This window comes from Parus major, chromosome 3, assembly GCF_001522545.3.
Source record: "Parus major isolate Abel chromosome 3, Parus_major1.1, whole genome shotgun sequence".
NCBI lineage: Eukaryota > Metazoa > Chordata > Aves > Passeriformes > Paridae > Parus > Parus major.
In genome coordinates, this window is record NC_031770.1 from 65,247,546 (window position 1) to 65,273,386 (window position 25,841).

Consider the following 25,841-nt stretch of genomic DNA (forward strand, 5'->3'; position numbering starts at 1 on the left):
ACTGTCACTGCACAGTCGAGTAGACACACACAGGAAAACTACTCCAGTTGCCAACAGAGTACAATAAAGAAACTTCCTTTTATAAGAATCGTTTGTGTTTGTCCACACGTGCATTGTAACTAGCAATGGATTAAATCTCATCATCTTTTCAGTGAGGCACCAAAGTGTGAATGAAATGTGAGAAAATCACCCAGAACCATATACAGATTTCTATTGTGCCATATTTTTAGCTATACAATATGGCTTGTTCTCTTATGGAAGAAAATTCAGTTATAATTATGTCAATTTTTCAAGATAATCAGTCAATTTTTTTTTTAAAGAAGTAATGTTGGAAATTTTGTAACTCTTATATTTTTTATACTTTAAAGTACATTACGTCATGGATATTTTTGTCTTTGCCAAGTGAAAGCACAGCTGGACCTTGTTCTTTGTTTAATCTTTAAACCACAGAGCCTTTGGGTCTTGCTGGGCTTTTTTCTGCAATAAAGAAAAAAGGGTATTTTGGAGGTCAGGGATTTGAAAATTCACAGCTCCCATTCAGCTCTTTGGGCAGCTGAGAGGATGGCACAGAGGCTCCAGAGCAGGCAGCGCTGGATCAGGTGTCTGCTGGGCTCACAGCAGATGTGCCGGGCTCAGTGCTGAGATGCTGCTGCTGCTGCTGCAGAGGAAAACATGCTACTAAATTAAATACTTGCCTTGGCCTGGAGGAGCCCTTGTTATTATGCAGCAGTATAATACAAGGACACAGCAACCAAAACCAGATGTAAAACCAGGAAGAATTAATCAGACTGAAGGTTAGTCTGGCCACATCTCAACTACAGCCAGCAGCTGAGTGGGGAGTACAGGGACAGGGAAAGGAAGTTTGGCAATGCCTTCACACCCTGTGTGATTTCAGGGATTTCCTTTGTAACTAATACCTTTTGTTTTAACCCATGCAGACTTACTGACATCCAAAATATTGTATGGAACGTGTGCTTAACCTTCATTCTGTTATGGATACATAGTATAATATTGGCTTTTCTCAAGTATTAAGATAATGCTTGTATAACGTTAAAATGGCTTTGCTGTAATAGTTGATACAGTACATTTGAACTGTCTGCTTGGTTGGGATAACATTCAATGAACAGATGATGGGGACCCTGCTGATTATCAGCACGCACTGTCTGTGGAAAGAAAGAGCCAAGGCCCAAATTAAAATATGATAAGAAGGGAATTAAAACCACAATACAAGAAACATGCATGTTCTAAAAAGATGGATCCAAGGAGTAGTTATGCTAAACAGTCCCTGGAAAATGTAAACTAGTTAATAGAAAAGTTTGAATATGCATAAAACTTATGAATATATATCAAGGTGATGCAATAGAAATGGTATATAAAGAGTGTTTCCAAAACACCAGGTGTGCTCTTAGCAGAATGCCAAACACCCGGCCATTTTAACCCTTTGCTTTATTGTCTTTGTCTCCTATTTCCTTTTTTATTAAACCTTTTTTAAAATTTACCAGGAAACCTGAACATTGCTTTTCACAATTCAAACCTGACACTATGCCATTTGAAGTCCCCAAGATCTGGAAGGGAAAGAGAAAAAAGAGTGGATCCTTGGTGTCTCCATCAACTCATGCTCTTGTACACCTTCACCATAACCCTTTCTTTCTCAGGATGGGGAAACCCTAATATAGTCATTCCTCATTTGATGTATACCTTTGCAGACTTTCTTTATCCACATTGCCGCCTGAATTGTTCTCTAGGATTCAGTATCATTTTTCCCATGAGAGTAAATAGGAAGTATACCAGATTTCCAGTGCATTTAAGATGCAACTGAATCACAGTTTGCTAAAAGGAATACTCACATTTGTTTTTCACTTCCTTGAAATAATTTCTAGTTCATTTTTTTTTTTAATCATCCATGAATTGATATTTTAACAAGATATGCATTATAACAAAAAGTCCTTCAGTTCTTGAGAGATAACTTCAGCAAGTTCAGAGTCTATCAGTGTATGAAGGCAGGATTTAGTTTCACTTTGAACACCATTTCTTCTGTGCTGCATTCTGCAACTGCAGAATCAAGTCCAGGGAGGTTATGGATTCTGGTGGCTGGCATGGGACTCCAACAGGAAGGGCTTCTGCTCAGGAAACCATTTATTCAACACAGGAACTAACTCAGTTTAGATCCAGAGACAGAGAGCCCCGAAGAGCGGCAGGGTGGTGGGTTTTATGGGACAGAAGCAGGGTGGAGTTTAAGGTCTGGTTCTAATAGGAACACAGCAAGGGAGAAACCCCAGGGGCTCAAAACCAATCAGAAATCCCTGGCCTGCCACCCCACTAGAGTCTGGGGTAGGACAACTCTTCCCAGGCTCACAGGGTCCGTGCTCTGAGGCAGAGGGATGGAGTTTACACTTCCCGGGCTTTAAAGCCCCACCTCTCACTTTAACAATGCTTATTTGAAACTAAATTTTTGCCTCCCTGGGCAGGGACACTTCACACTTAAGTACTGAGTTAGACATGCCATTTTGCTTCCTGGTCAGGCAGCCTTAAGAAAGTATCTCTCCAGTTCATTAAACCAGTGGTTAATTTTAAAATATTGAGAATAACTTTGCATTATTGGTGAGTATTGTTACCTTGGTTTTTACTTAGAGGCAGCTAAAGACAGAGGTTAGCAAACCATGAAACCAGAACTCACCATACCTGAAAAAGTCTTAGCAGAAGCTCCATCTGTGAAAGTATTTTAGGACAGGTTGAATGAGGCTTTAAGCAGCCTTGTCTCACGGGAATTGTTGGAACTGGATGGTCTTTAAGGACCCTTCCAGACTTTTTTGATGATTCTGTGATTCTCTGTCAGCATGGCAGAAAAAGCAGATGCAATGTGAAATTGCTGCAAGAACACATCCTAACAAAACAGGGACATGGGCTGCCTCCAAGAACCACTGGTTTAACAAGAGAGGCAAAAGACCAGAGGCAGCTCTCTGGAACAGATTACGACCACACAGGGGAAAGCGTAGAGCCAAGAAACCCTGCTACTTCTCTCCCTGAGCCTAATTTTAGCAGTGCTTTATTTATCTGTAATAAAATACAATTTCAGGAACAAGCTTCTTTGGAATGAAACAGAGAAATTAAGAATTAGGAATCAAACATCAAGAAATTTTTTGACTGAAAGAAGGAGGGGCTGACAAAACCCTGTGAAACTCTTACTGTTTCCACAAGAACAGGAAGGGAGTAAGGCTACAAGGCAAGATAAAGAGCTAGAGTGCACAAACAGGATGCAAGGGCAAAGGCACAACAGGATATGGGGATTCTCTGGGCCCCTGAGCCAGAAAAAATGGTATCAAAGCCCAGAAGATGGCCAAAGGACTAAAAAGGAGCATGTGCAAGAAGACAAGTCGAAAAGTTCAGCTGAGGGGAAGATTGCTTACTTCAGCCTCAAAGACCCCCAGACAACCCCAGGATGACCAACAAAGAGCAGTGCACAGTGGCAAAGAGGTGTGGAGCTAATTTTAATATGAAGTGGGGACAGGGAGGGTTAGGAAATGAATATGCATTATGCCTATTTTGTAACCCTAGTTTGTAGAGAATAAAAAGAGAGGGGCAGGTCTCTGAGGGGGTGCATGTTTTTGGAGGAGATATTCCCCATGCACCTCAGCACTGAATAAATACATACGGGCTCCTATAACTTACTCTGTGGGTTATGGAGTTTTCTTTCCGCATATCAGGAAAAGGGAGGGGAGCTCTGCATGAAAAAGGATTAACCCTCCTCCAAGAAAACATGTTTCCAGTAAATATTCACAGAGTGGTGGGCAAGGGAAGAGAGACCACCCTAGTTGGGAAGTGGGGGGAGCAGCTGTGCTGGCAGCCAAGTGGGGCGCAGGAGTGGCCAGGATCAGCCCAGCTGGTGGCAGCTCTGGGAGCTGGGGGCAGCCCAAAGGCACTCCTGGGTGTGAGGAGCCATGAGACCAGGGAGTTACAGAGCCCCCGTTCACCCAGAGCTCTCTTCTCCCAGGGTAGCTCTTTCTTGCCCTCTAAATTAACACTTGTCTGGCCACAACAGCTGCAAAACATTATATGGAAAGTATTCAGAAAAACAGCTTTCTGTTAAAGGACCCAGAATTCCAATTTAATGGTTGTTTTTACATTGATTTGCATTAAATTTCATATCTTCCAAGGGGGATGGGAACAATGTGAAAATTTAAACGACGAACATTTTTAGAACAAAATGCTATTTTTTTTTATTTGAAACATCTTACTGCTTTGAAATATTCTTTATTAAAAAGGTCAGCTGAAAACAAGTGGACTTGCTTAATATTATATTTTCTCCTTGACACTTTAGCTTCTTTTTTTTCATTTGCAGATGAATGATTATTAAACATTTTTCTAGGTGGAAAAAGCTGTAGTCTGAACTAATCCTGTGGTTCAATAAAATGCATAATACTGGTCATAAATGCAGCATGTGTAAGTGTGTGTGAACACATTGAAGGACTTTATCAGTACATATTGTGCAGATCTTGCTTTAGTTATGTTAGTAAGTCCTTAAAATAGGTTATTTTAAACTTTTTTTTCTGGAACTTTTTTCTACTTGTTCAGAATAGCCAAAGACCGGTTTTGTTTTCCTACAAGTCATGCTCCTTCCAGCTGTTACATCCAAGGCCCATCCTGTCCTAAATTTCTTCCATTAGTCTTATAAAGTTCAACTCCCTCTTCATATTAATACTGTAGTATTTTGTGCATTCATGGTTGCAATGGAAAAGAGCACCTCTGCAATGTTTTTCTGTTTACAAGAATTGGACTTGCTTCTCCAGCTGAAAGAGATGTAAGCTGCATTTCTCCAGTTCAGAAAGACACACGGATAATAAGTCCTTTTATTCCAGGAAAATTCTTGTAATGCCTTTTGTCTCATTCTTGGCGAAATTAATGCTTAACATGCTGGAGGTCCTGTCCACAAGCAGATCTGTGCCTACCCTCCAGGTGGACTGACCTCCCCCAGAGCCCCATTGCCTCACTTTGTGAAACTGAGGAAGTTATTCTGACTTTATGGTTGAACCAGCCTTCTTACAAGTTTAGGAAGCGTCACACAGCTCAGTGGCACCACATAAATCATTACTAGTACTAATACTTAGTAGAACAGCAGCCTGAGAAGTAGCACTGTGCCCAGGCCTGCACAGCTTACAAGCATTTGTGTACATAACACTGCTATTTTAAGGCTTTACATTTATTAGCAGTTTTTGGCTGAAAATGAATTTCAGTGGGCAGGAAGGAAACAGGTCTGGAAAACCAAGCGTGGCTCTGAAGGAGGCTCTGACGAGTGAGCTCTGGTACAGAGTCATATAAGCCATGCACTAATTGTCCCTTGCCATTATTTGTTGCTGCTCTTTTACACTATGGGTCCACTGCAGGTCTCATTTATGTATGGGGAAGGTCCTGTGACCCAGTCCAAATGTCCCACAGCAACCAGCTGCATGAGGGTTTTACTGTCCAATCTACAGTCTATATGAGCCATAAATAAATCTGTGTGATTCTTTAGCACTGTCTGTGTATTAAGTGACAAATATTTGCTGAACTTATAAGAAAATACATGATAGAAGCATAGAATTAGAAAGGCAGAATTTGTCATGTTTTATGATGAAATTAAGTAGCCTTTGTGAGGCAGATTATGGCTAAAACTAATCAGGCAAATCACCCTGGACAGTTAACTACTCAGTTCTAAGAAAGAAAAGCTCAGTCTTTTTCATTTACTATGAAAAATGAAGTGCCATAAAATCACTTTTGCAAATTTAAGCGTGTTAAACCCAAAATATTTCTACACTATTATTATAGATGTTTTGTATTCCATGTGCCCTTGCTTTCTTCAGGTTATACCATCACACCTTGCTGTCTTGGAATTTCTGAATAGCTGAGGGTTCACAGAGTCATAGTATCATAGAATAGTCTAGGCTGGAAGAGACTTGAAAAATCACCTAATTCCAACCCTCCTGCCATGTGCTGGGAACCTTCCACTAGACCAGGGCACTCAGGGCCCCTTCCAGTCTGGTCTTGAACACTTCCAGGGATGGGGCAGAACCTCTCTGGGTGACCTGTTCAGAGCCTCATCACCCCCACAGTAAAGAATTTATTCCTGATATCTAATCTAAATCTGCCTCCTTTCATTTTAAGGGCATTCACCCTTGTCCTAAGATTTGATCTGTTCCACTCCTTGTGAGCATATGTGTGTGTCCTAATGGTGGCTGATCATGTGCTACAAAACATGCTCTGTACTTTTCCATTCAAGTAATCCTTCTCTCTTTTTAAACTTGAATAAATTAGCTAGTTCTTTAGTTCATGGTAGTACACCACTGTCTCCAGTTTCCCATCCCAGGTTCCTTTGCTGCCAAAATTTTGTTGCTTACAGAAATTTTTCTAGCAGTTATGCAGTCCAAGAATTGAGACCCAATCCTTTTCAAGGTTGTTAAAGAATTGAAAAGTTTCTGGCTTCTGATCCTCAACCTCCCTTGCTCATATATTTTTTTCTGTTCAATCTAATACTTAGCTACAGAATACCCAAGCTGTTTCAGCTCACCACAACTGTACAAGCTGTGTCAGGCTCTCTGGTAACCATGTCTGCCTTATATTAAAGGCTGAACTCTATTACACTCAACAGCACTTGTGTATGCACTTTCCATTTTTTTAAATGGGAAGATATGATTCAAAAGGAAAGAATGATATATGGGACGTAAGGAGAAAATATTCCCAGTTGCCCATATTTTATGTTAGCCGTAACTTTCCAAGTCTCTAGGTCTGCCCTAATTTATTCTGTAATGTTCAAATACTCCATCATCCTTGTCATTTTATTTGCCTGGCATTTGCAGCTGTATTTTATAGCATTATTGAATATCTTCTATTCCTCTAGCTTCCATAAGGGCAGAGTTCTCCAAGTGCCCTCCCAGGGACTGTGGTCCTCTGCTCATTTTCCTATTGCTACCAACCTGCTGTTGCATCCATCAGAGGAAATTCCACAACAAACTTAATAAGTGAAAGAATACAATTACTTTACTTGATCCAAATAAGGGTTATGCCATATAAAAAAGGCCAAGCATGAGATAAGTGAATACAGTTCTAAGCTACAATTAATAGTAAAGGTCTACCACAACTGCTGCAGCATCTTTACTAGGTCATGGAGAAACTTGGCCTCCCTTAGCATGTCCCAAAGAGTTCAGCTCATCATCCCAATGACAATCCTGTTCCCTAGGGATAAAAAGGAATGCATATGCCGATCACCTATTCCCTCTTGCCACAGGGCAAATTCATCTAGCTTACTCTCACAGCAGTGTGGCAGTGTAGGGAAGTTTCCTTGCCTCAATCCTCCTTGAATTTTTTTCACTAGCACTTCCTGTAGGCATATCCACTGGGCCCAGCTTTCCTGGTATTCCTCACTTCCTATGTCACAGTTTTAATGAAGTAAAGGGGTTTTATACTCATGATTTTAGAAGCATTCTGCCTCCTCAGAGTGCCTTCCAGCTGGAGGTAGGTACAAAGCTAGACTGATTATGGAGTGTTTGGTGAAAAAAATGTATGTCAATGTTTTAGGGACAGTCATAAACTCATGTTATGAGTTTATGGTAACAGGGCCCTGGGGGGTGTAGTGGGACAGATTTCTTCTTGATTGTCCCAGGGTCAGTCAGGTAACCAGTAAAATCATTGATAGTTCTGGACACAAGTCAAAGGGGAAAAGGGTCACAACATCATTCTAAATGTCTTACACAATAATGCATTTCAGCTAGTAATTCTTCTCTGCGTCCTTAATTTCTGGAAAATCATCACAAATGTTATGAATGCTCTATCAGCCTGAAGAACCTGGCAGAAAATGCTGGGGAAACCTGGGGAAAATGCTATGCATGCATTTCACTGAAGTAATGCACTCACATATTTTGTAGCTAGCTCCAGTCTCCTGCCTTCCTGAAGCAAAGAATAGTTTTGTTCCTTAATTCAGAGGGTCCAGGGCTCTTATTTGAAGTGCTTTGACATTATATGTTTCAAGGTTGAACTTGTTTGAAAAACAGTTTCTATACTGATGACAGTACAGACATACCCAGCACTGGAGTCAGTGGCCAAGAAAGGACAGAAAACGACATCTTGGCTTCATTAGCTCAGTCTGACCTACCAGCATGAAGTTACCCTACTGATTTTAACAGACTAGCTAGAGCAAAGGGATTAAAGTTAGACAAAAGTATTTATGATCCCAACTGAGCCTTTTGCAGACCAAATAAATGTGAATGTAATGTCCCAGTACAGAAATACAGCTATTTTCCAAACTTCATATGCTTTCAAACACCAAGAAAATGTTTTTCATCAATGGAAAATACATAGACCAACAGAAGAATGTGATGTATTTCAGACACATAATTCTTCAGAATAAGCTTTCATCTTACAAGTTTTAAGAAATGAAGTAATGCGCTACTTTCCCTTTGCTTCCTTGACTCACAATGATGTATATAACATGGACATTTTTTGGCTGGACTCAAAACTATCATTGAAGGAATCTAAGAACCAGATTTCACTTCCACCCTCAAACATATACACCACTACCTGTGGGCTGAATTGCTATTCACTTTGTTCAGAATACAGTGAATTAACTTTAGACTAAATTAGACTGCAGTCCTGAAATGAAGCACGCATGACTGAACAGCAGCTATTGAAGAGAAACTGAGTGAAGTCAGCAGGGTCTCAGATGAACACAGGAACCCATCCACATACACCCAGTTCTTAGCCACTTTTTCCTGTGGCTAGAGATGCAGAAAATGCACTTTTTCAAAAATGAAAAAGAAGCAGAGTAAGAATGGGAGCAGAGGCATGTGCCAGAAACACCTCAGTTTTTTTACTCCATTTATAACAGGAAGCGAAAAATTGCTTTGCTGCTGAGTGCCATACAGTGACATTTCAAAAGTTATTCCATATACCCAGGCTAGATGAACCCAATGCTAAATGCTTCTACCGTGCACACAGAGCTCACCAAGTCTGCTTCTCTCCTGCACTTCAGACAAAGGGGAGGAGAGCATCCTCTCCTGCATAAGCAAGTGTGGAGGGACACCATCTTTCTCCAGCCTTCCCACAAGCCAGTAGAGCTGTCAGGCTGATCCCATTTACCTGTTCTTCCTCTCTGCACTTCCAAGTGAAGCAGGAAGCAAGGGCAGCTTGGATTTTTCAGGGTCCTGCCACCTGAGGCCTCAAACTCTTTCTTTTCTGTGATACAGACACTTCAAGCCAACACCTGATTGCCCATGCCACATTATTGATGGCATGGAACAATTTGTTCTTCCATTTGTTTCAAAATCAAAATCAGTTACAGTCCTTGGTAAGGAACGAGAGAGACAAGAATGGAAAAAAAGAGTGGAAACAGAACCACTGGAGAGGGCCTTTTTAAAGGCTCTGGCCTGGAAAAGAATAATAAGGGTTCTCTTCATATCTAAAAGACGTCCAACACAATTAAGGCTTAATTTGCTTCTTTAGTTGCCAAATCTGAATCAAAGTCACATCTGTGGAAGTGGAGTTCAGAGCAGCAAGTAATGACAGTCATGTACACATAAATCTTTGCAGATGCAAACCAAGCACAGGTTGTAAAACCCCTGGATGCACACTTTATGCTGACATGGGTCTGGTCTCTTATTGAGGAGGGCCGGGCTGCTGCATTTCATTTCCCTTTACAGTATCAGTGCACACACCCCATTCATTTGAATGCTGGTCTGCTTTAAAAGCTGCTTTAAGACCTGTCTGTAAGCATGGACAGCTCTTGCAACCACCTCTTTCCCCTGGCACTGCTGGAACAGCACAGAGAATTGTAGTGTAAATGAGAGCTAATGTGCAAAACTAAACCTTAATTGATAATCTCTGCAGTTTCAATTGACAGCTACACAAATCCCATGCTAGATGCCACACTACAAAGCAGACAAATAACTGCAGGTGCTTAAGTCTTCTAGACTATAGGGTGGCTTTCTGGTTGTTCAAAGCAACAGCAAATTGACACAGGGGAAATGTGCACAGACATGAAATGAACTCTTGATTTTTTTGGTGTTTCATGGCAAATAATAGTAGCACCTGATATTGAAAAACTAACAGTGTCTTTAAAACTGAACATACGCCAGCAGCTATTTTTGCATGTGTTTATGTCATCACAGTGCAAAGGCAGAAATAAAGAGATTTCCAGTTATCCACAGCCTGTCACTTTCAGCAGGCACCACTACCAACATGGAGCTGTAGGGGTGATACTCCCCAGGCTCAACTCCCTTTGCCTTAAGAAACAGAGTGAGTTGAAACAGACATCACCTTACATGCCTTTTGCAATTAGGGAAAAGGTGTCTTGAAGGTGTTCTAAGATCCTAGGTGAGCTAAGTTACTGTCTGAAAGCTCTCATAATTCAGTGACTATGCATGGATCAGAAATAAACTGGGTATCTAAATCTTTGCTCAGATAAAATGTAGCAAATTTCATTGAATAAATCCAGGCATTGGGGACTGCAGTAGGGCTTATTTATATGAATACTCTGAACTGACTCACTAGCAGGAACCTAATGAAAATATTCTGACCTATTCACTGAAGATGTTTAGACAAGGAAAGCTCATCACATTTCAACACACAGACTTGCAGAAGGCTTAAAAGGAGTATGAAGATAACATATATCTAAATGGTGTAAAGAAGAGGAAGCAAAGGTTTGTGGTCTGAACCAAGTGCTGATGAACATAATTACTGTAATTATCAGGAAAAATATTTAAATAAAAGAAAAACAGCTTTTCCATAGAGATAATGATAATGCTTTTATTTAGCAAATGTTCTGAAGAACTGATTTTCTGTAAAGACATACAGGTATGTCCCAATTCCACAGAGCTTCCATGCTCTCAAATAGCTATGAATTTTTGAAATTAGTTTAATGAACAGAGGGGAATATATGTGGAGATGTCAAACTTATTTTTGTCATAAACCACATGATTCCATTTACCACTAATCCCCAAATAATTGACCTGGGGCCACCAAGAGCTTGCAGAACCCTTGCTGGTGCTTTATAGAGAACAGGCTGTCCACAAAATTTTAACTGTCCTCTTTCTAGCCATGTGAAAAGAAAAAAGACATTAAATATTTCCTTAATACATACTTTTCCATACTGGCAGTTGCTGAGGTTACCACAGGATTGCTTTGGTTCCTTGTATTTTTAATATTACATATGGAAGGGCAGTAGGAGCTAGGACATTCTTTCCCTACTAAGATGTGCTTCAAACTATAGAAAAATTGCTTGAAACCCTGTAAAATAGAGAACAGACCCTATAGAATTAAACATTCTACAGCCTATACATGGCTAAAATATAAACGTTTTTGTTTTTTTTCCTGAGAATTGTGTCCTGTTCTACTTTGAGTTAACCCCATATTTGCCTTCCACTACTACCTACTAGTGGTGTCCCTCTCACTTGGCAAGCACTAACACAATTGTCATTTCCCCACTGTGCCAGATTGTAAAGCATGGAGGAAACGACACAATATAAGGATCTGCAATAATGTGTCCCACACTAAGTCATACTTTGGTTTGGTAGAGTCTACTGCTAAGATCTGCCTCACATACATTTGAATGTCCTCGTCTTAGGAGAATGTCCAGAGATATCCCTAGCAGCCTGAAATGAAAACTCTCTACATGCAAATTAAATTCTGTATAAAAAAAGACCTTAGAAACAAACCTATCAAGAGGGTTTGTTCTCACCAAAAAACTAAATACAACTTTATATTACTCTGATGAACAAGGCATAACATTCCCTCAGATGCAAGGCCCAACTCAAAACACAAAGGAGGAGTACTTATTAAGTACTGATTTTTCTGAGATATTCATTGCTTGCCCTATTCTTTAATCCCTTCTGGTCTGAAAGCAATCTTTCCCCAGATGTTTTTGGAATGTTTCAGAAAAAAAAATAAACAGAAAAAAAAAAAAAAAAAAAGAGAAGATATAAACTTTGGCCCTATTAGGGTTAATGCTTTTGCATAGACATATATGACCATAAACTGGTCAACTAGTAGAGGTTTTCTGCTAACATTGTGACTGAGAACAGGAAGAATACAGCCACAATAATATACAGCTGTCTACTAAAAGTATTGCATACAGACATCTTTGGCCATGCAGTCTCTTGGCCTTCTGGAAATATGTGATCTGCATTGCTAACATGACAAAAAAAATAGCAATGTTGAGAATTAGAAAGAGGCGAGTGTAAGAAGCTGATATTGATGGGGCGCTTCGAGCAGTCGCCACCATCTGTGCCAGCCCTGATCGGCCTTTGATTGACATCCCAGTTTTGTGCTTCACATAAGTGATATCTGCAAAATCCAGAAGATCTTTCATTTCCTCGTCTTCGTCTACAGGCAGCTCTTTTTGTGCTTGAGTCTGTGCCTTTTGTCGCACTTTTCTTTCATTTACCTCAATTTGTGCAAAAATGTCAGGAACGGCATCAACAAATTTGTAGCCTTTGGCTACCTTTCTGTTTTTCTTTGCTCTGCCACGCTGCTGTTGCTGCTGCCTCTGTGAGATTGCAAATATCCTGTCAATGGCCTCCTCTGTCTGTCTCTTATCTGAGAACCTCAGCAGGCGCTCAGCAGTCTTCCTAAAGCTGGCCGTGTTGCGTACACGAGACAGGATCTGCTTCTCAAGCTGCTGGAAAACAGGCTTAAAATGTTGCAGGTTCCTCTCCACGATCCCTATGTAGTCCTTCACTTCTGGCACTGTGGAGCTCCTAATGGCAGAGGCTTGGTCGAAGACAATTTTCTGGCGGTCTGCAACCACCTGTGCAAAGGCAGAGCGGGAGCCATCCTCGATGGGCCACAGGTACACGGCGTAGGCGTGCTCACCAGTGGTCACAAAAACATCCAGCTGCGGGGAATCGCCACGCACGGTGAAGCTCTGCACGTCCACGGAGGGCCCAATGAAAAGGTAAATGGCCCTCGTGACGGGGTGCCGCAGCAGGGTCGTTACATTCACGTAGTTTGTTCCATTGTAGGGGTAGCCCCGGGGATACATCCTCGAGGCAATGATGGCTTTCTCACTGTGGCCAGTGTCGTCCATCCAGTACATCTTATATATCCCATCACGGTGCCTAATAAAGGCCCCATGGACATCATCAACAACTGTTTCTTCAAAAGGCACATCCACATTGTGGAAGAAACTGGTCGCTGCTTCCAGAGGGCTGTCATCTTCTAGGTGGATTTGGTCCACCAGCAAGAGAAGCTGGGGATGGAGAAGTATAAGGTTTCGTTGCAATTTTCTCAGTTTCAGTTTAGGATTGTATGCACCAACTCCTTCTCCCCTGATAAAAACCACCCCACTTCTCTCCATGGCGGCAACCACTCGTCCCTGACAGTCGCCAGCCAAGTCGTGTTTATATTTAAGCCACTTTGAGGAACAATCTTCTGTAATCTGCCCTTCCCATGGGGAGAAGCAGCTCTTAGACACAGCAGGGGAAAACATCAAAACATTATTAAAAAAAGTATATTTTGGCCCATACAGAGCTTCTGTTATAAATGGTACGCCATTGGGAGCAAAAGTAAAGGAGTTCTGGTCTGGGTGTTCATGGCCAGCATTAAAGTTCCTCCACCCCTTGATCCACTCTTTGTACTTGTTCTTATGAACAATATCATATATTGCACGTCCTCCTAGCTTTCCTGACTTGAAAGAAAGGAAAGGCCTGTTGATTTCAGCTGGCAAAGCACTTCCATAAGTTACCACTCCCCAGTCCTCAAAATAATGCAGCTTAGGAACGCCATAGTCTGGTGGAGGTACAGAGCGCAAACTTGCATCATACCTGAAAAAAAGATGAGAAAAGTGGGGTTAAATATAACTTGACAGATTCCACTACCAAAACTCAAAATGCCATTCACTATTTACATCAAGGAGCAAGCTAACAATATAAAGCCCACAGTTATGCTTCATAATCATATAGCTTTAATTATTATTCATCATACTAATCCCTATACAAATTTGTTGTGTGCTTTTTACAGAACAAGAGCTGAAAGCATCTGCTCTGCATTTAAAGCAAGCAGTCTTTCTGCAGTTCAAAAATAAGAGTACCACTAATTTCAAACTAGTCATGTGTTGTCCTATATAGTCATAAAACTACTGACTATAGCATAGATTAGACCAGGCTGTAGACACTGCTTAGACATCAGCATTTGTGCCTATTTACTGACTACTTAACAAAGAGAAGCAGAGTATCTGTTTCCCCAAAATGATAATTACAGAAGTCTGTCTTCAAACTGGATAGGCAATAAATTAAAAATTAATGAAAAGGCACCCTAAAGGATAAATGTTTATTATTTGTATCAGTTAATGTATGTTAGTTTCATTCTCCAAACTAGCCTGAAGAAAAATTTTCATGTCTTTTCTTGTATAAATTGTAAGATAGAAGAAGATATTTTGTTTAAAAAGAAGCCTTAATTCCAGAAAAGGTTAAAATTACTATGATTTTATCTGTGGGAGTTAAAACAACAAAAATCCAACCCAAAACTTAACCTTCTGGCATTGTTTTTAAGCAACCAAAATAAACAAAACCACACTAAGCCTATGAACATTTCTTGTAGATGATTCCAGAATCAGATTTATTCTTACAACTAACCAGGAGCTTCTGGCAGGCCCTAGACAGTCCCAAAATTTCCATGAAGACACAGGAGAAAACAGGATAGGATGAGGCTGTAGAGGAGAGATTCTGTATTCTGCAAGTAACAAGATGAAGGCTGCTTGGAGCATAACTAACATTCACTCCAATCTGCACATCATAAGTGCAAACCAATAGATATTCAAAAAGATTTTTCTTGCAAGAGAGAGAGCTCCACTGACTCTTTAAAAGAGATTCTTGTTCTCTCCATAAACTAAGGGAATTCATATGTGCATCCAAAGTTCTTGAATCTTTTGCTTTCTTTTACTTATAAAGGACTTTTAAAAAAGTCTTTTACTTTTAGAAGATTGACATAGAAGTTAGCACAGCTGTAAATTACATGGAAAAATATCCATCTAGCCATGTAGCATGGCATTTTTTCCAAGCATAACTTGCAAATTAGTGTGCAAATCCAGTCAACTCTAGCCCTACTGCTTGGATTATTTAGCTTTTAAAAGAGAGTTTATACTATTTTACAGAACTTCTGAATTAAAACTATGCTTTAAATATTCACCTAATTCATAATAAAGGAACACAACAGGATTAAACCCCATTAGAATAGATGAAATTAAACATACAAGAAAATTTTTAGTTCCTTTGGAATGGCCTGTATTCTATGAAAGCAATAGAGAGTGGAAAGAAACCATAAAAGCAGATGTAGGACAAGACCAGGGTGTTCCCTGTGGCAACCCATACTGTGTGTCTGTGATAAGTGAAGAAGTTCTTCTGTGCCTCATGTCCTTGGGTGGCACACAGACAGCCTGAGCCCGGCCTCTACGGTGCACATCTAAAGATAATGCATTATCACTAACAGCAAACAGCTGCCAGGTTCCTTTTGAGCCCACTCATTCCCTTTCATACCAGAGAAATTCAGTGTGGAGAGTGCACCACCTCTGCCCTTTGGATGGTGTGCCTGGGCCCTCCACCACTCGGTTCCTTCTGATCTGCTCTGCCAGCCAGTTCCCACTGCCATTGCGCATAACAAATTTGTCGAGAAACACCAGCTGGCTCTCCGGCCCGTAGAACCAGTTATAGTTGGAATCCGCGATGGCCACAGTTCTCTGGAACCCTTGGGGAAAAGTGAAAAGGAATGTCAGAAAGAACAAATAAGCACACAAAGATGCTTTTGAAGAGTGTGACGCTGAAGCCAAATGGTGCAAACAGAAGCAGCCTTTTCAGATGTTTTTAGACCTGCTTGTAAATGAGCCCTAAATAGGTTACATAGGAGTGGTTTCCTTCTGCTGCAGCTAACTTGAATATTCACCTTTCTTCTTTGGCTTTGGGCTACAGACAGCCAAAGTACTACACAAAATGTAAGATGCAATCCACTCCTCTCCTCACTCAAGTCTGGAAAAGGTAACTTTCCCTTTACAATTTTTATGTGAATCTGTACTCTCTGAAGGAATAAACCTGAGGTGCCCCGGAAGAACAAAATAATCAGCTTCACCTTGAAACCATCAGTGTGAGTTCATTTTGCTCTTAGGAAAGGATGAGAGGAAAGGATGCTCTCCCCAAAGGATGCCTGAGGTTTCACATGGAGTCAGCACAATTCCTTATGTGCCTGCTCTGGCATACCAAAGCTGCATTCAGTCCCCCTGACATACATGGATAGATCTGGGGTTCCAAGAGAGTTATCTATGTTTTTTTAACCTGGAATCTGAGCAATATAAGTTCCTAATGAAGTGTCCTGCAAATAAACAACACAAGGGGTAACAGCTTCAAACTGAAAGTGGGTAGACCTAGTTTAGATATAAGGAAGAGATTAATTTCTGTGGAGATAGTGAGGCACTTGAACAAGTTGTGGATGCTCCACTCCTGGCAGTGTTTAAGGCTAGGTTGGATGAGGCTTTGAGCAACCTGGGCTAGTGGAAGGTGTCTCTCATTAATAAGCAGTGATAAACAAGGATGTTACTATTTTGATGACTGTTGAAGGTAAAATCCAAGGAAATGGTTATTTTGAAAAAAATCCAAGTAGAGTGCTGTTTTTAAACGGCCTGTTTCAAGTATGAAGCTTATTGCTGCTTCAAAAATAAAGAGATTCATCTTCATTCATTCACCCAAAGGACCTACCTGGCAGGACAGTCCTGTACATAAATGCAAAGTGCTGCTTGAGCCAGGGGTGGCTGAAGTGATTGATGTCAAAATGCCTTTGGACAAGAAACATGTACTGAAATAGCGATCTGGTTGTGTAGCTGCCATAAGCCACCCCTTCGTAGAGGGAGCCATCTGTGACCTCCTGCAGCAGGACTACTGACTTCTCCATGATTGCCAACACTTGCTTGGTCCACAAGTAAGCTTCCTGAAGGTAGCCTGAAAGAAAAGACAATGGCAAATGTAATTAAACACAACAGTTCACAGATGGTGCCCTCTGCAGTCCCATAGTGGGATCCTTCACAGCAAGGAATCTTCAGTGCAGGGGGTCTATAATACAACCTACTGCTGCAGTATCCCTGTACTTCTAGGGTGAGAAATAAAATATTGTATTTAAACACAGCAAAACACGGTCACATGAGCATGGGAAAATCTATCAAGCACCTTTTGCTAATAGTATGGGGCTATGCCTTAAAACTTAAAAAGAAAATTTCCTTACTGCATTCAGGACATGCAAAAGAGGGAAGAGCCAAACCAAGACTACTGCATTTCAAATTAAAGGTGAAGACAAACAAATGTCTCCACTAGAGGGCTCCAATAATGCAACAATTCTGATCGGTCGTTTTTCACTGGCAGGATCACCAGCACGGTAAGGAGATCCACAGAGACTAAACGAGTAAAAAAGTTCACATTTGAGCTGCAGTTAACTGATACTCTACTAACTCATGCTCTATTTTAAGATCTGCTCTGTCCTATGTATATTTTCAACTTGTTGTACAACCTAAAGAGTTACCCAAATCAAAACTATTTTGGAAGATCTTTGCATGGGTAATTCCAAAAGTAGATTCCTCAATTCTAGAATAAAATTAATCTTCCGAGTAGATAAATTCTCATGCTCCACATCTACAAGCCCTAAGCAGTTTTAGTTTTTCTAAAGAAAAGAGATTTTACTATTTTTCTGTTTACTATTTACTATATTTCAGAGATTTTACTATTTTGGTCTGCTCTACACAAATCAAGACCTGGGAAGAGGGCACGAGAAACTTTCTCAGTGCCAGTCTGCTTTCACTAAGCACAAGCATGAGGGCTTCAGCATGGCATTTATGTATTGCAGAAGTCAGCACATGGAACCCAGCAGAGTAGAGGCTATGTGCCTTCTCTAATTTTCTTTTGGATTGAGTAGCAAGAGAGGTAGGACTAAACAGAGGTCAACTGCCTTGTGCTTCTACATGGCAACTTAGTGTTCTCCCAGCTCAGAGTGTCTGGACATAGATTTAATCAGACTTAATTCCACCCCATAGCAAAGCCCAGCTGGCACATGTTGCACCCCACTACGTGGAGAAACAGTGCCTGCTGAAGGAAGCACATGTGCCAGGCTAAGGGGGGTAGAAACTACATTAAATCCTGTTACTCAGAGTGTTTCATCTCATTGCCACCAACACTCTATTTATGCTCAGCAGAGTGATGAGTAATTCAGGCATCCTACTAGTCAAGAATGCCAAATCCTGCTCAGTTAATAGAGACAGAAAAAAAAAAGTGTCTAAGCAAAACAGACAATCTGAGTCTAACACAGTACTTTGAACGCTTGGCTGAAGAAAAAACTGTGATGGGGAAGGCCTGAACAACAGTGACAGTAGTACTACTCACTTCCATTTCACTCACAGCTATTAAGACATTCTTTCATTACTCTTCATGGAGCTGGCAGCACAGTGGTCTGTCAGAATAAAATCCTGAACGTTTCCACTCCTGTTTTCCTTTGTGACATAAAAGGGAAGCTAGTTTTTGACTGCTGCGAGAATGTTATTTGCCATGGTTCAGCACAGTGTCTTCACCATTGTAATGCATTAATGTTCTGTTTACTTAGGGTATATCTAAGCTGTAATGCTGCACTAAAAGAATAATAATACATTAAAATGAAAAAAGTACAAGACTCAACACTCTGTCAGGCTACATGACAAACCAGAACAAATCTCACCTAAATTTAGCAGTATATAAACCATGTGTCTATACTAATATCAGGGCCTTACTCAAGTTTCCATTTTGAACATCTAAGTGTCTAAGAGCAAAGACTTTGCCATATGCACATGCCTAGACTTAACTTCAATTAGTTTCATTTTCATTCCTATGGCAAAATTTACATTCTTTTAAATTGGCTATTTATTCTCTACAAGCTTCAATAGATGAATTATTAAGTTTAAACTTACTAGTTGGAATTTAAACCTTCTGTGAGAAAGGTCTACACTGGGATATATTTTTTTCAATTGCTATATATCTGATACAGAAGCATAATATGTTAATTCCTTTTCTCCCTCCTTTTTTTTTTCCTCCTTCAGATTAATTTCTTTCATATTGGAATTAGTTTGTGTTTTAATTTTTGACAAACAAAAAAACCTCATTTAAGTTGATATTTAAAAAAAAAATAGTTGCTCGGTATCAAAACAACAAATTTAATTTAGAAATATGTTGTTAATTTAGAAATAGTATGTTTTGACCTATTTTCATTTGAAATATTACTACTATTTTTAAATTGCTCAAGAATTCATTAGTTTCCTGCTTCTTTCCTTCCTCCTCCCCCCAAATACCATCACTTTAGTGAAAAAAATATTGCCCAGCTTTGTGATATTTTCACTGTTTTTCACAAGGCAAACTTATGGTCTATATCTTAATAAAAAGCAGAATCATCTTGCAAACTGCCAGCTTTCTGCACCAACAAAGGCTTAGGGAAGGATGGAATTGTACGAAGTTTAGCAAGCCCACTGAATAAACATGGCTGGAGTCTTCAATTTGTAGAAGGCAAGGCAGGAGGATAGGGAATAACTTCCACACACACTCTTGATGCATTCTTAATGCTTTTCAACATATTCACATCAGTCAGTGTGTTTGTTTTGACAGGCACTTAGCAAAAAAAATGACCCTCCAAACACAGTAGGTGCCACAGTTTTTTGTCACACTTCTTTGGGCACTTGAAAGCTCCAGTGATGTGCAGATGTGGCTGTGCTTGGCAGGGCTGAGCAGCTTGGCAACACCACCAGCATCCAGAAACTAGATTTTCATTGACTTGCAGTGCATAAGTAATTCCATTGGGAATCATGTCTTCAAAATACTTCTAGCACATATAAAATAATCACCTGATGAAATACTGATTCATTCTTATGAAAAGCAGGAGCTGGCTCCATGACTTCCATCTCTCAGCTCTGATGTAGCTCTGGGGTTTAAAGTCAGGATGGCTTACCTGCTTTCTCTCTCTCACTCTGTGACTTGCACTCTCCAGGAGGACAGGGATAGCCCCTTGACAGAGCAGGGAAAAGCTACTTGCCAGGGCATAACAAGGATGGTTCTATGTTCCCAAAGCAAAGAAGAAGGGGAAACCTGGCAGAAATATTGGTTGTGGAGTGCAATGGCATAGAGGGGAAAAAGTACAGCCTTGGGTATCTCCATAAAAAAAGGCTTTTGGGAAGAAAGGCCCTAAGCTGTGGCACTTGGGTGGATAAAGTTACACTTTCGCAGCTCACCCAGGTGACAGGACAGAAGTCTTGGATGAAATTCCAGGTTACCTGTTGCCTGACTCCCAGGTCAGAGCACTGGGTATTTCTGACTGACTTTCATAATGCTTTGTGTAAGGAGCCCAAGTGCATCATTCTACATTGATAATCTGCTCTGTCCATGAATCAGGACTGGACAAACTGTACACAACGGGATTTTTAACTCTTACAGACTATCAGGTAAGAATTTCAGAATCACTTAGAAAACTGAACATATATATACATCATGCCTTGTACATCTGCCCACAGACTTTTGTTCTATTCAGTAAATTAAATTTTACTAAGCAGCAAAAGAGAAAATTCAATACTGCAGCACACTAAGAAACATTTTTATCAAATCCTGAACTTTGCTGCATAAGTGGCCGATTTGAGTTGATATACTTCAGAAAAAAAACATTCCTATGGCTTAGCACATACCTTGATTCATCAGAACCAGGCTTCCAGCCAGCAGGGCCACACAGTTGGTAGGCTGGTGGTTGTGAAGGTACTGGAAACCCCATCCACGTCTGTATGATGTTTCGTACATATATCCTGAGGCATTGGCAATCACTTCAAGAAATCTCTCCTGTTGAATCTTGCTAAGGTAGCTGTACAAGAAGTCATAAGCAGTGGCAAAACCAACCAAGGAGTGAGCAAGAGGGACTTCATCCCAGGGGGCATCCTTCACTAGCCTGTCAATAAATGAAGATGGCAATTAATTGAATTTCACCTACTTCGTTTTCCCCCTTACTGTACTGTGATAAGCATTTGACTTAAGGTCTCCAAAGTTAGATTATTCATGTTGAATTTTAACACAGTAGTAAGATACTTACCAAGTCTCTAAAATATTTTTTCCTATCCTAAGTATGGACAACATTAATCTTCAAAGCTCATAAACTTTATTAGAAAGATTAAGTTGCTAAATATTAGAAAAATGTTTGAAATATTCTGGGTTTTGCTAGGAGAAAGACAGGCAGAATAGTGATTGTACAGAAATTTAATTTATTTATCTGAAGAAAGATTCATGTCATTTTTGTGATAAAGTAATATGCCATGGTTTATACGCCTCCAACCTCCTGCAACAAATCTTTTTTCTTTTCCAAAGGAGTCAGTTGATGATAAATGGTGCCTATGAGACCAAAATTGTCTTTAAAGTAAGTATAAAAAAACAAATCACTATACTGTTTTTTCATGTCCCAAATGTATTCAAGGACAGAAGCAGAGAAAAGGAAACTTAGTTTTACTACAGCTTGAATTAACATTCTTAATAAACACTGGGGTTTTTTAATGCTAAGATAGAAAATAGGTAAAATGTTGTCAATACTCAAAAATTATTTTCTAGGAACCACAGGCTTGTTTCCAATGATTACACTGAACTTAGCAAAATAGTAAATTTTTATCAAGACTTTAGTATTGCAGTACTTACAGTACTTCCAGGCCATGGTTGTACAGAAACGAAAATGTGAAGGAATACATAGTGAAAATAAACTTTTATAAACTGAAAAATCATCAGTTGCTTTCATGCTCGTTCTTCTCTTTCACGTTTTTTTTGCAATCTATTTTTTATTACAGAAATGAATTTAAATTATTGAGATGAGTGTCCTACTGCAATCGGCAGAATGGTGAATGCTCCCGAAGGCACACACATTCTAGTTTCAACTACTCAATGACTCTATAAATATGATTTCATCTTCATTTGTGTAAGCATCAGCATGAACAGACGAGGAAAAAAAAATCCCCAAAGAGTAAACTAAAACCAAAAAAATTCTGCTACAGAAGCATTTATTGGCATTCCAAATGCATTAAAAATACATGTAGAAATTACAACCATCAGCCTAAGCACTGCAATGATGGCAAAAGACAAGCAAGTGAAAAAAAAAAGACTTTTAATTTTTATTTGAGCATATTTAAATCATAAGAAGGACTCAAGTTTGGCACATTCATACTCCCATGTAAGGAAACTCTCTGTATGCCTTTTGATCAGCTGAATTTCCAACAGTTTTAACTGTTCGCTGTTTCTCAGCTTTGATCCCATCTTCTGCTTGCAGTGAAGTTAAACATTCTTTTTTCCTTTTTTTAAATGAAATATTTAAATGAAATATTTGTCTCACAGATTTAAATGAAATACATCAATCTGAGTTATCTTGTTATTTGTAAATTTCAATTAATTCTCCATTTCTGCTTTCCTTATAACTGAAAAAGCTGTTGATCCTATACATAAAACTAAAGTTCCATTCTTTGCCAATTATATGCATGACTCTGGCACCATGATTCCTGTCAGGAATCCTTTGACACAGAAAAATTCCTTTGATCAGCTGTATAATGAATTCTAATTTCCAAAGTATTTTTAGTTTCACTAAACCTCTGCATATTCAGAAATCAGAGTTCAAATAGGTACAGGAAATTTCACTCTAAAGGCATCTGCTTGGAACAATTACAAAGAGTTTGAGACTAAGCCATACATTAGGGTAGAAGAAATGTACTATGAAAGAATTCAAACTAAATTGAAATATTTAATTCAAAGTTTAGAACCATTTCAACAACACACAAGCTACTAATTAGATTCTGTTTAAACCTGATCTTTACCTGACTTAATTTAAGATGGGATTTGCCAGTGGAACTGATTTATTGTAACTTTCACTCTTAAGGTATATGCTAAGTTTATGTTTAGTTTCTAACAGAATACTACATCAAATTCTACAGTGTAAGAGCATATAATAGTCTCCATGGCACTGCTTCTGACAAAATAGAAACTAGTCTTCTACATGGGAGGAGATAAATTGAGAGGTTATAACTGCATTTAGGCTCAAGATCTCCTGAGGAAAGAAAACCAAACAAAAACAAAACAAACCCTACAGCCTTTCAGTGTAAAACCCCTTATGTTAGGCACCCTTATCATACATACTGACAATTACCCAGCTTGGGTTAGACAAGCAATTTTGTCATAACTCCCCTCAAATTGCACTTCTGTACAGTTAAATCTTGTATAAAATTTCACAAAGGAAATACATACAAGGAATAATAGAGAAAATTAAAGATGATGATTTAAAGATCTTAATTTCTAAGCACACAAACCCACAGTCAACATCAGTTCTTAAGGTGGAACTCCTGAAGAAACAACTCTTTTGTTGCTATAAATCAACTTAACTTAGTTAACTTAACTTAGTCTCAAGGGAACCAAGCAATGTACACCAAACGTGGAAAATGATTCAAAAGAAGAATGGTCAAGTAGCAAGCATTACATGGTTTTTATATCTAAATTATGTTCTCACTTTTCAAATGCATCTCCCAGTGTCAGCCTTGGTAAATAGTCTGGCTGATAAACTGGGGGAAAGCACAGAGCCACAGGCATGCACTGAACATATGTGAAAAAAAAATGTTTTCAGGGCTATTAACTACAAAGAAAAGTGGTATGCATTTATACAAAGATAGGTAAAAACAAGCCAACACTTTGCCCTGTAAAAGCTGTTTTCTAAGCCACTCAAGACTAAAATTTAACATCAGAGATTATGAACTTCAGTTTCACGCTTAACTGTGTCTGACAACAGCAAGTAACCTCTGCCTCAAGGCTGAACTAGCCTTGTCAGCCTCTAAAGGCATCTGATTTTACAAAAGCAAGCAAACAAACAAATCCAAAGTAAATAAAAATATCTATAACTTTAATATAGAACAACTTCTTAGTTGCAGACATATCTTTGAGCAAAGGCAATTGTTCCAAAAATTCTATACTACATTTTAAATTCTAAAACATAAAGTCACCCCTACAGTACCTTTTTACACTTATATACCTGTACCTGTCAGTATAGGTATATTTGGAAGAGGTGCCTATCTGGAAACTTGAGGAGGCTATGAAAGAGCAAAATGTGCTGAACAAGTTTGCTAAGTCATTATCAAACTCCATAAATATCCAAAGCCATACTCATTGTTCTGCACAAAAAACTGCTGTCTGGACAAATCCTGTGAATGGCACAGGATAAAGACATGCCTGGGGTAGTCTTTAAAGTTTTGTTCATCTGTGTCGTATAAAATATTTTTGCTACTTTATTTTAAACATTTAGAGTTTGACATAAATCCTCCATGAAGAAACTAGAGAAATAAAGAGAACATGGATAAGGCTGGGATTATGGATAAGCAGTATGGTTTTCCTACATGTGCTGAGAATTTTAGCATGGTGCAATGTGGTTTATCTGTTTCAGATTTGCCACCTTCTACAGTGAACAATGAATATGAAGAGGGGGTTTAAGACCCTGTTTTCCAGTGATCAATTGACAACACCATGAACCATCATGCATGCACCGCACTTGTTGTAGGTATACACAGCACCTTCATTAAATGCAATTCCAAGTTCTAAATAAGTATACCCTTTGTACAAAATTTTGGATGGAAAATAAAAGTCATCAGCACCAACAAAGCAAAGATCACTTCAACCTCTCAATTTCTTGAACCCACTGCTGGTGCTACTTCCTCTTCTCTCAGCAGAAACATGTGTTGCTAGAAGACACGAAGTATAGCGAGGGTTCTGAATATTATGCACCGCAACTACAGGTTTTCATGAGGCAAAAAGCCTTTATTCAGGGTTTTCTCAAACCTTTTATAAGGTGTTCCGACCCAGGTTATCTTGACTGGTGGAAGGAACAACACCTCCCTCATCCCCTTGGTGGGACAAGAGAGAAAACACCCTCAGAACATCTGTGTCTTGTTTTGGGAAACCAAACCTTGTTTTTACACAACAGTCCTTGAGAGCAAACAGTTCTCAAAAAACTTTCCCTTGGGAACAATCAGCCCCTGAGAGCTTGAAATTCTCTCAGGTTCAGAAATCATGTCTACAAACGTGTTTCTGTGATTTCACACTATTCACTACCAAATAACTTCTTCCTTACTGAAAGCAGGGTCACCTGGGTTGGGGCAGTCCCAAACGTGAATACAGACTGGGAGAAGAATTCACTGAGAACAGCGCCCTGCAGAGGTGGATTTTGGGGTTCAGGTGGATGAAAAGCTGGCCATGACCCAGTGATGTGCACCTGCAGCCCAGGAAGACAGTTTTTCTGGGCTCATCCAAAGCCGAGTGGCCACCACAGTGAGGGAGGGGATTCTGCTCCTCCACTCCACCCTGGTGAGACTCCACCCGGGGTGCTGCAAACGGCTCTGGGCTCCTCAGCATAAGAAGGACATGGACCTGTTGGAGCGAGTCCAGAGGAAGCCAGAATGATGCTCAGATGGCTGGAGCACCTCTCCTATGCAGACAGGTTGAGAGAGATGGGGTTTTTCAGCCTGGAAAAGTATCCTGGGAGACCTTGCAGAAACCTTTTGGTACCTAAAGGGGGACATATAAAACAGAGGTTTTTTGCATGGGCAGGTAATGGTAAGACATGGGGGAATAAACTAAAGAAGGAGATGAAGGATTATGAAGAAACTCTTGACTGTGAGGGTGGTTAGGCACTGGCACAGGTTGCCCAGAGAAGTTGTGGATGCCCCAAACCTGGAAGTGTTCAAGGCCTGGTTGGACAGGGCTTTCAGCAACCTTGTCTAGTCCAAGTTGTCCTTGCCCAGTGAAGGGGTTTTGGAACTGGAGGGTCTTCAATGTCCCTTCAAACCC

At 39.8% G+C, this 25,841-nt stretch overlaps 1 protein-coding gene and 1 long non-coding RNA gene across 7 annotated transcripts in view; one reads left to right on the forward strand and one right to left on the reverse strand.

The window, feature by feature from the left end:
* The first annotated feature begins 2,852 nt into the window (after positions 1 to 2,852).
* On the forward strand, positions 2,853 to 24,661 carry LOC117244053. 3 transcript variants are annotated; one of them, XR_004496433.1, is made up of 6 exons: positions 2,853 to 3,474; positions 12,668 to 12,916; positions 17,233 to 17,373; positions 20,346 to 21,399; positions 21,818 to 21,945; positions 24,442 to 24,661. It is a non-coding gene; the product is annotated as an uncharacterized LOC117244053 (long non-coding RNA). The 3 variants fall into 3 exon arrangements; XR_004496431.1 differs by lacking the exon at positions 24,442 to 24,661 and having other exon boundaries at positions 2,854 to 3,474; positions 21,818 to 22,351; XR_004496432.1 differs by lacking the exon at positions 24,442 to 24,661 and having other exon boundaries at positions 2,868 to 3,474; positions 21,351 to 21,399; positions 21,818 to 22,351.
* The window catches only part of DSE (dermatan sulfate epimerase), a 34,452-nt gene continuing 19,354 nt past the window's right edge, over positions 10,744 to 25,841 (reverse strand). For 3 of the 4 annotated variants that reach the window (XM_015621528.3, XM_015621527.3, XM_015621526.3), the window contains 4 exons: positions 20,684 to 20,937; positions 16,704 to 16,943; positions 15,495 to 15,702; positions 10,744 to 13,784 (listed from right to left, as the gene is read on the reverse strand). In XM_015621528.3, coding sequence (XP_015477014.1) covers positions 12,023 to 13,784; positions 15,495 to 15,702; positions 16,704 to 16,943; positions 20,684 to 20,937 — 2,464 coding nt within the window. In that variant the 3' untranslated portion in view covers positions 10,744 to 12,022. Of the gene's footprint in view, positions 13,785 to 15,494; positions 15,703 to 16,703; positions 16,944 to 20,683; positions 20,938 to 25,841 lie in introns of those variants that run through there. The other variant, XM_033512828.1, reaches the window with a different exon arrangement.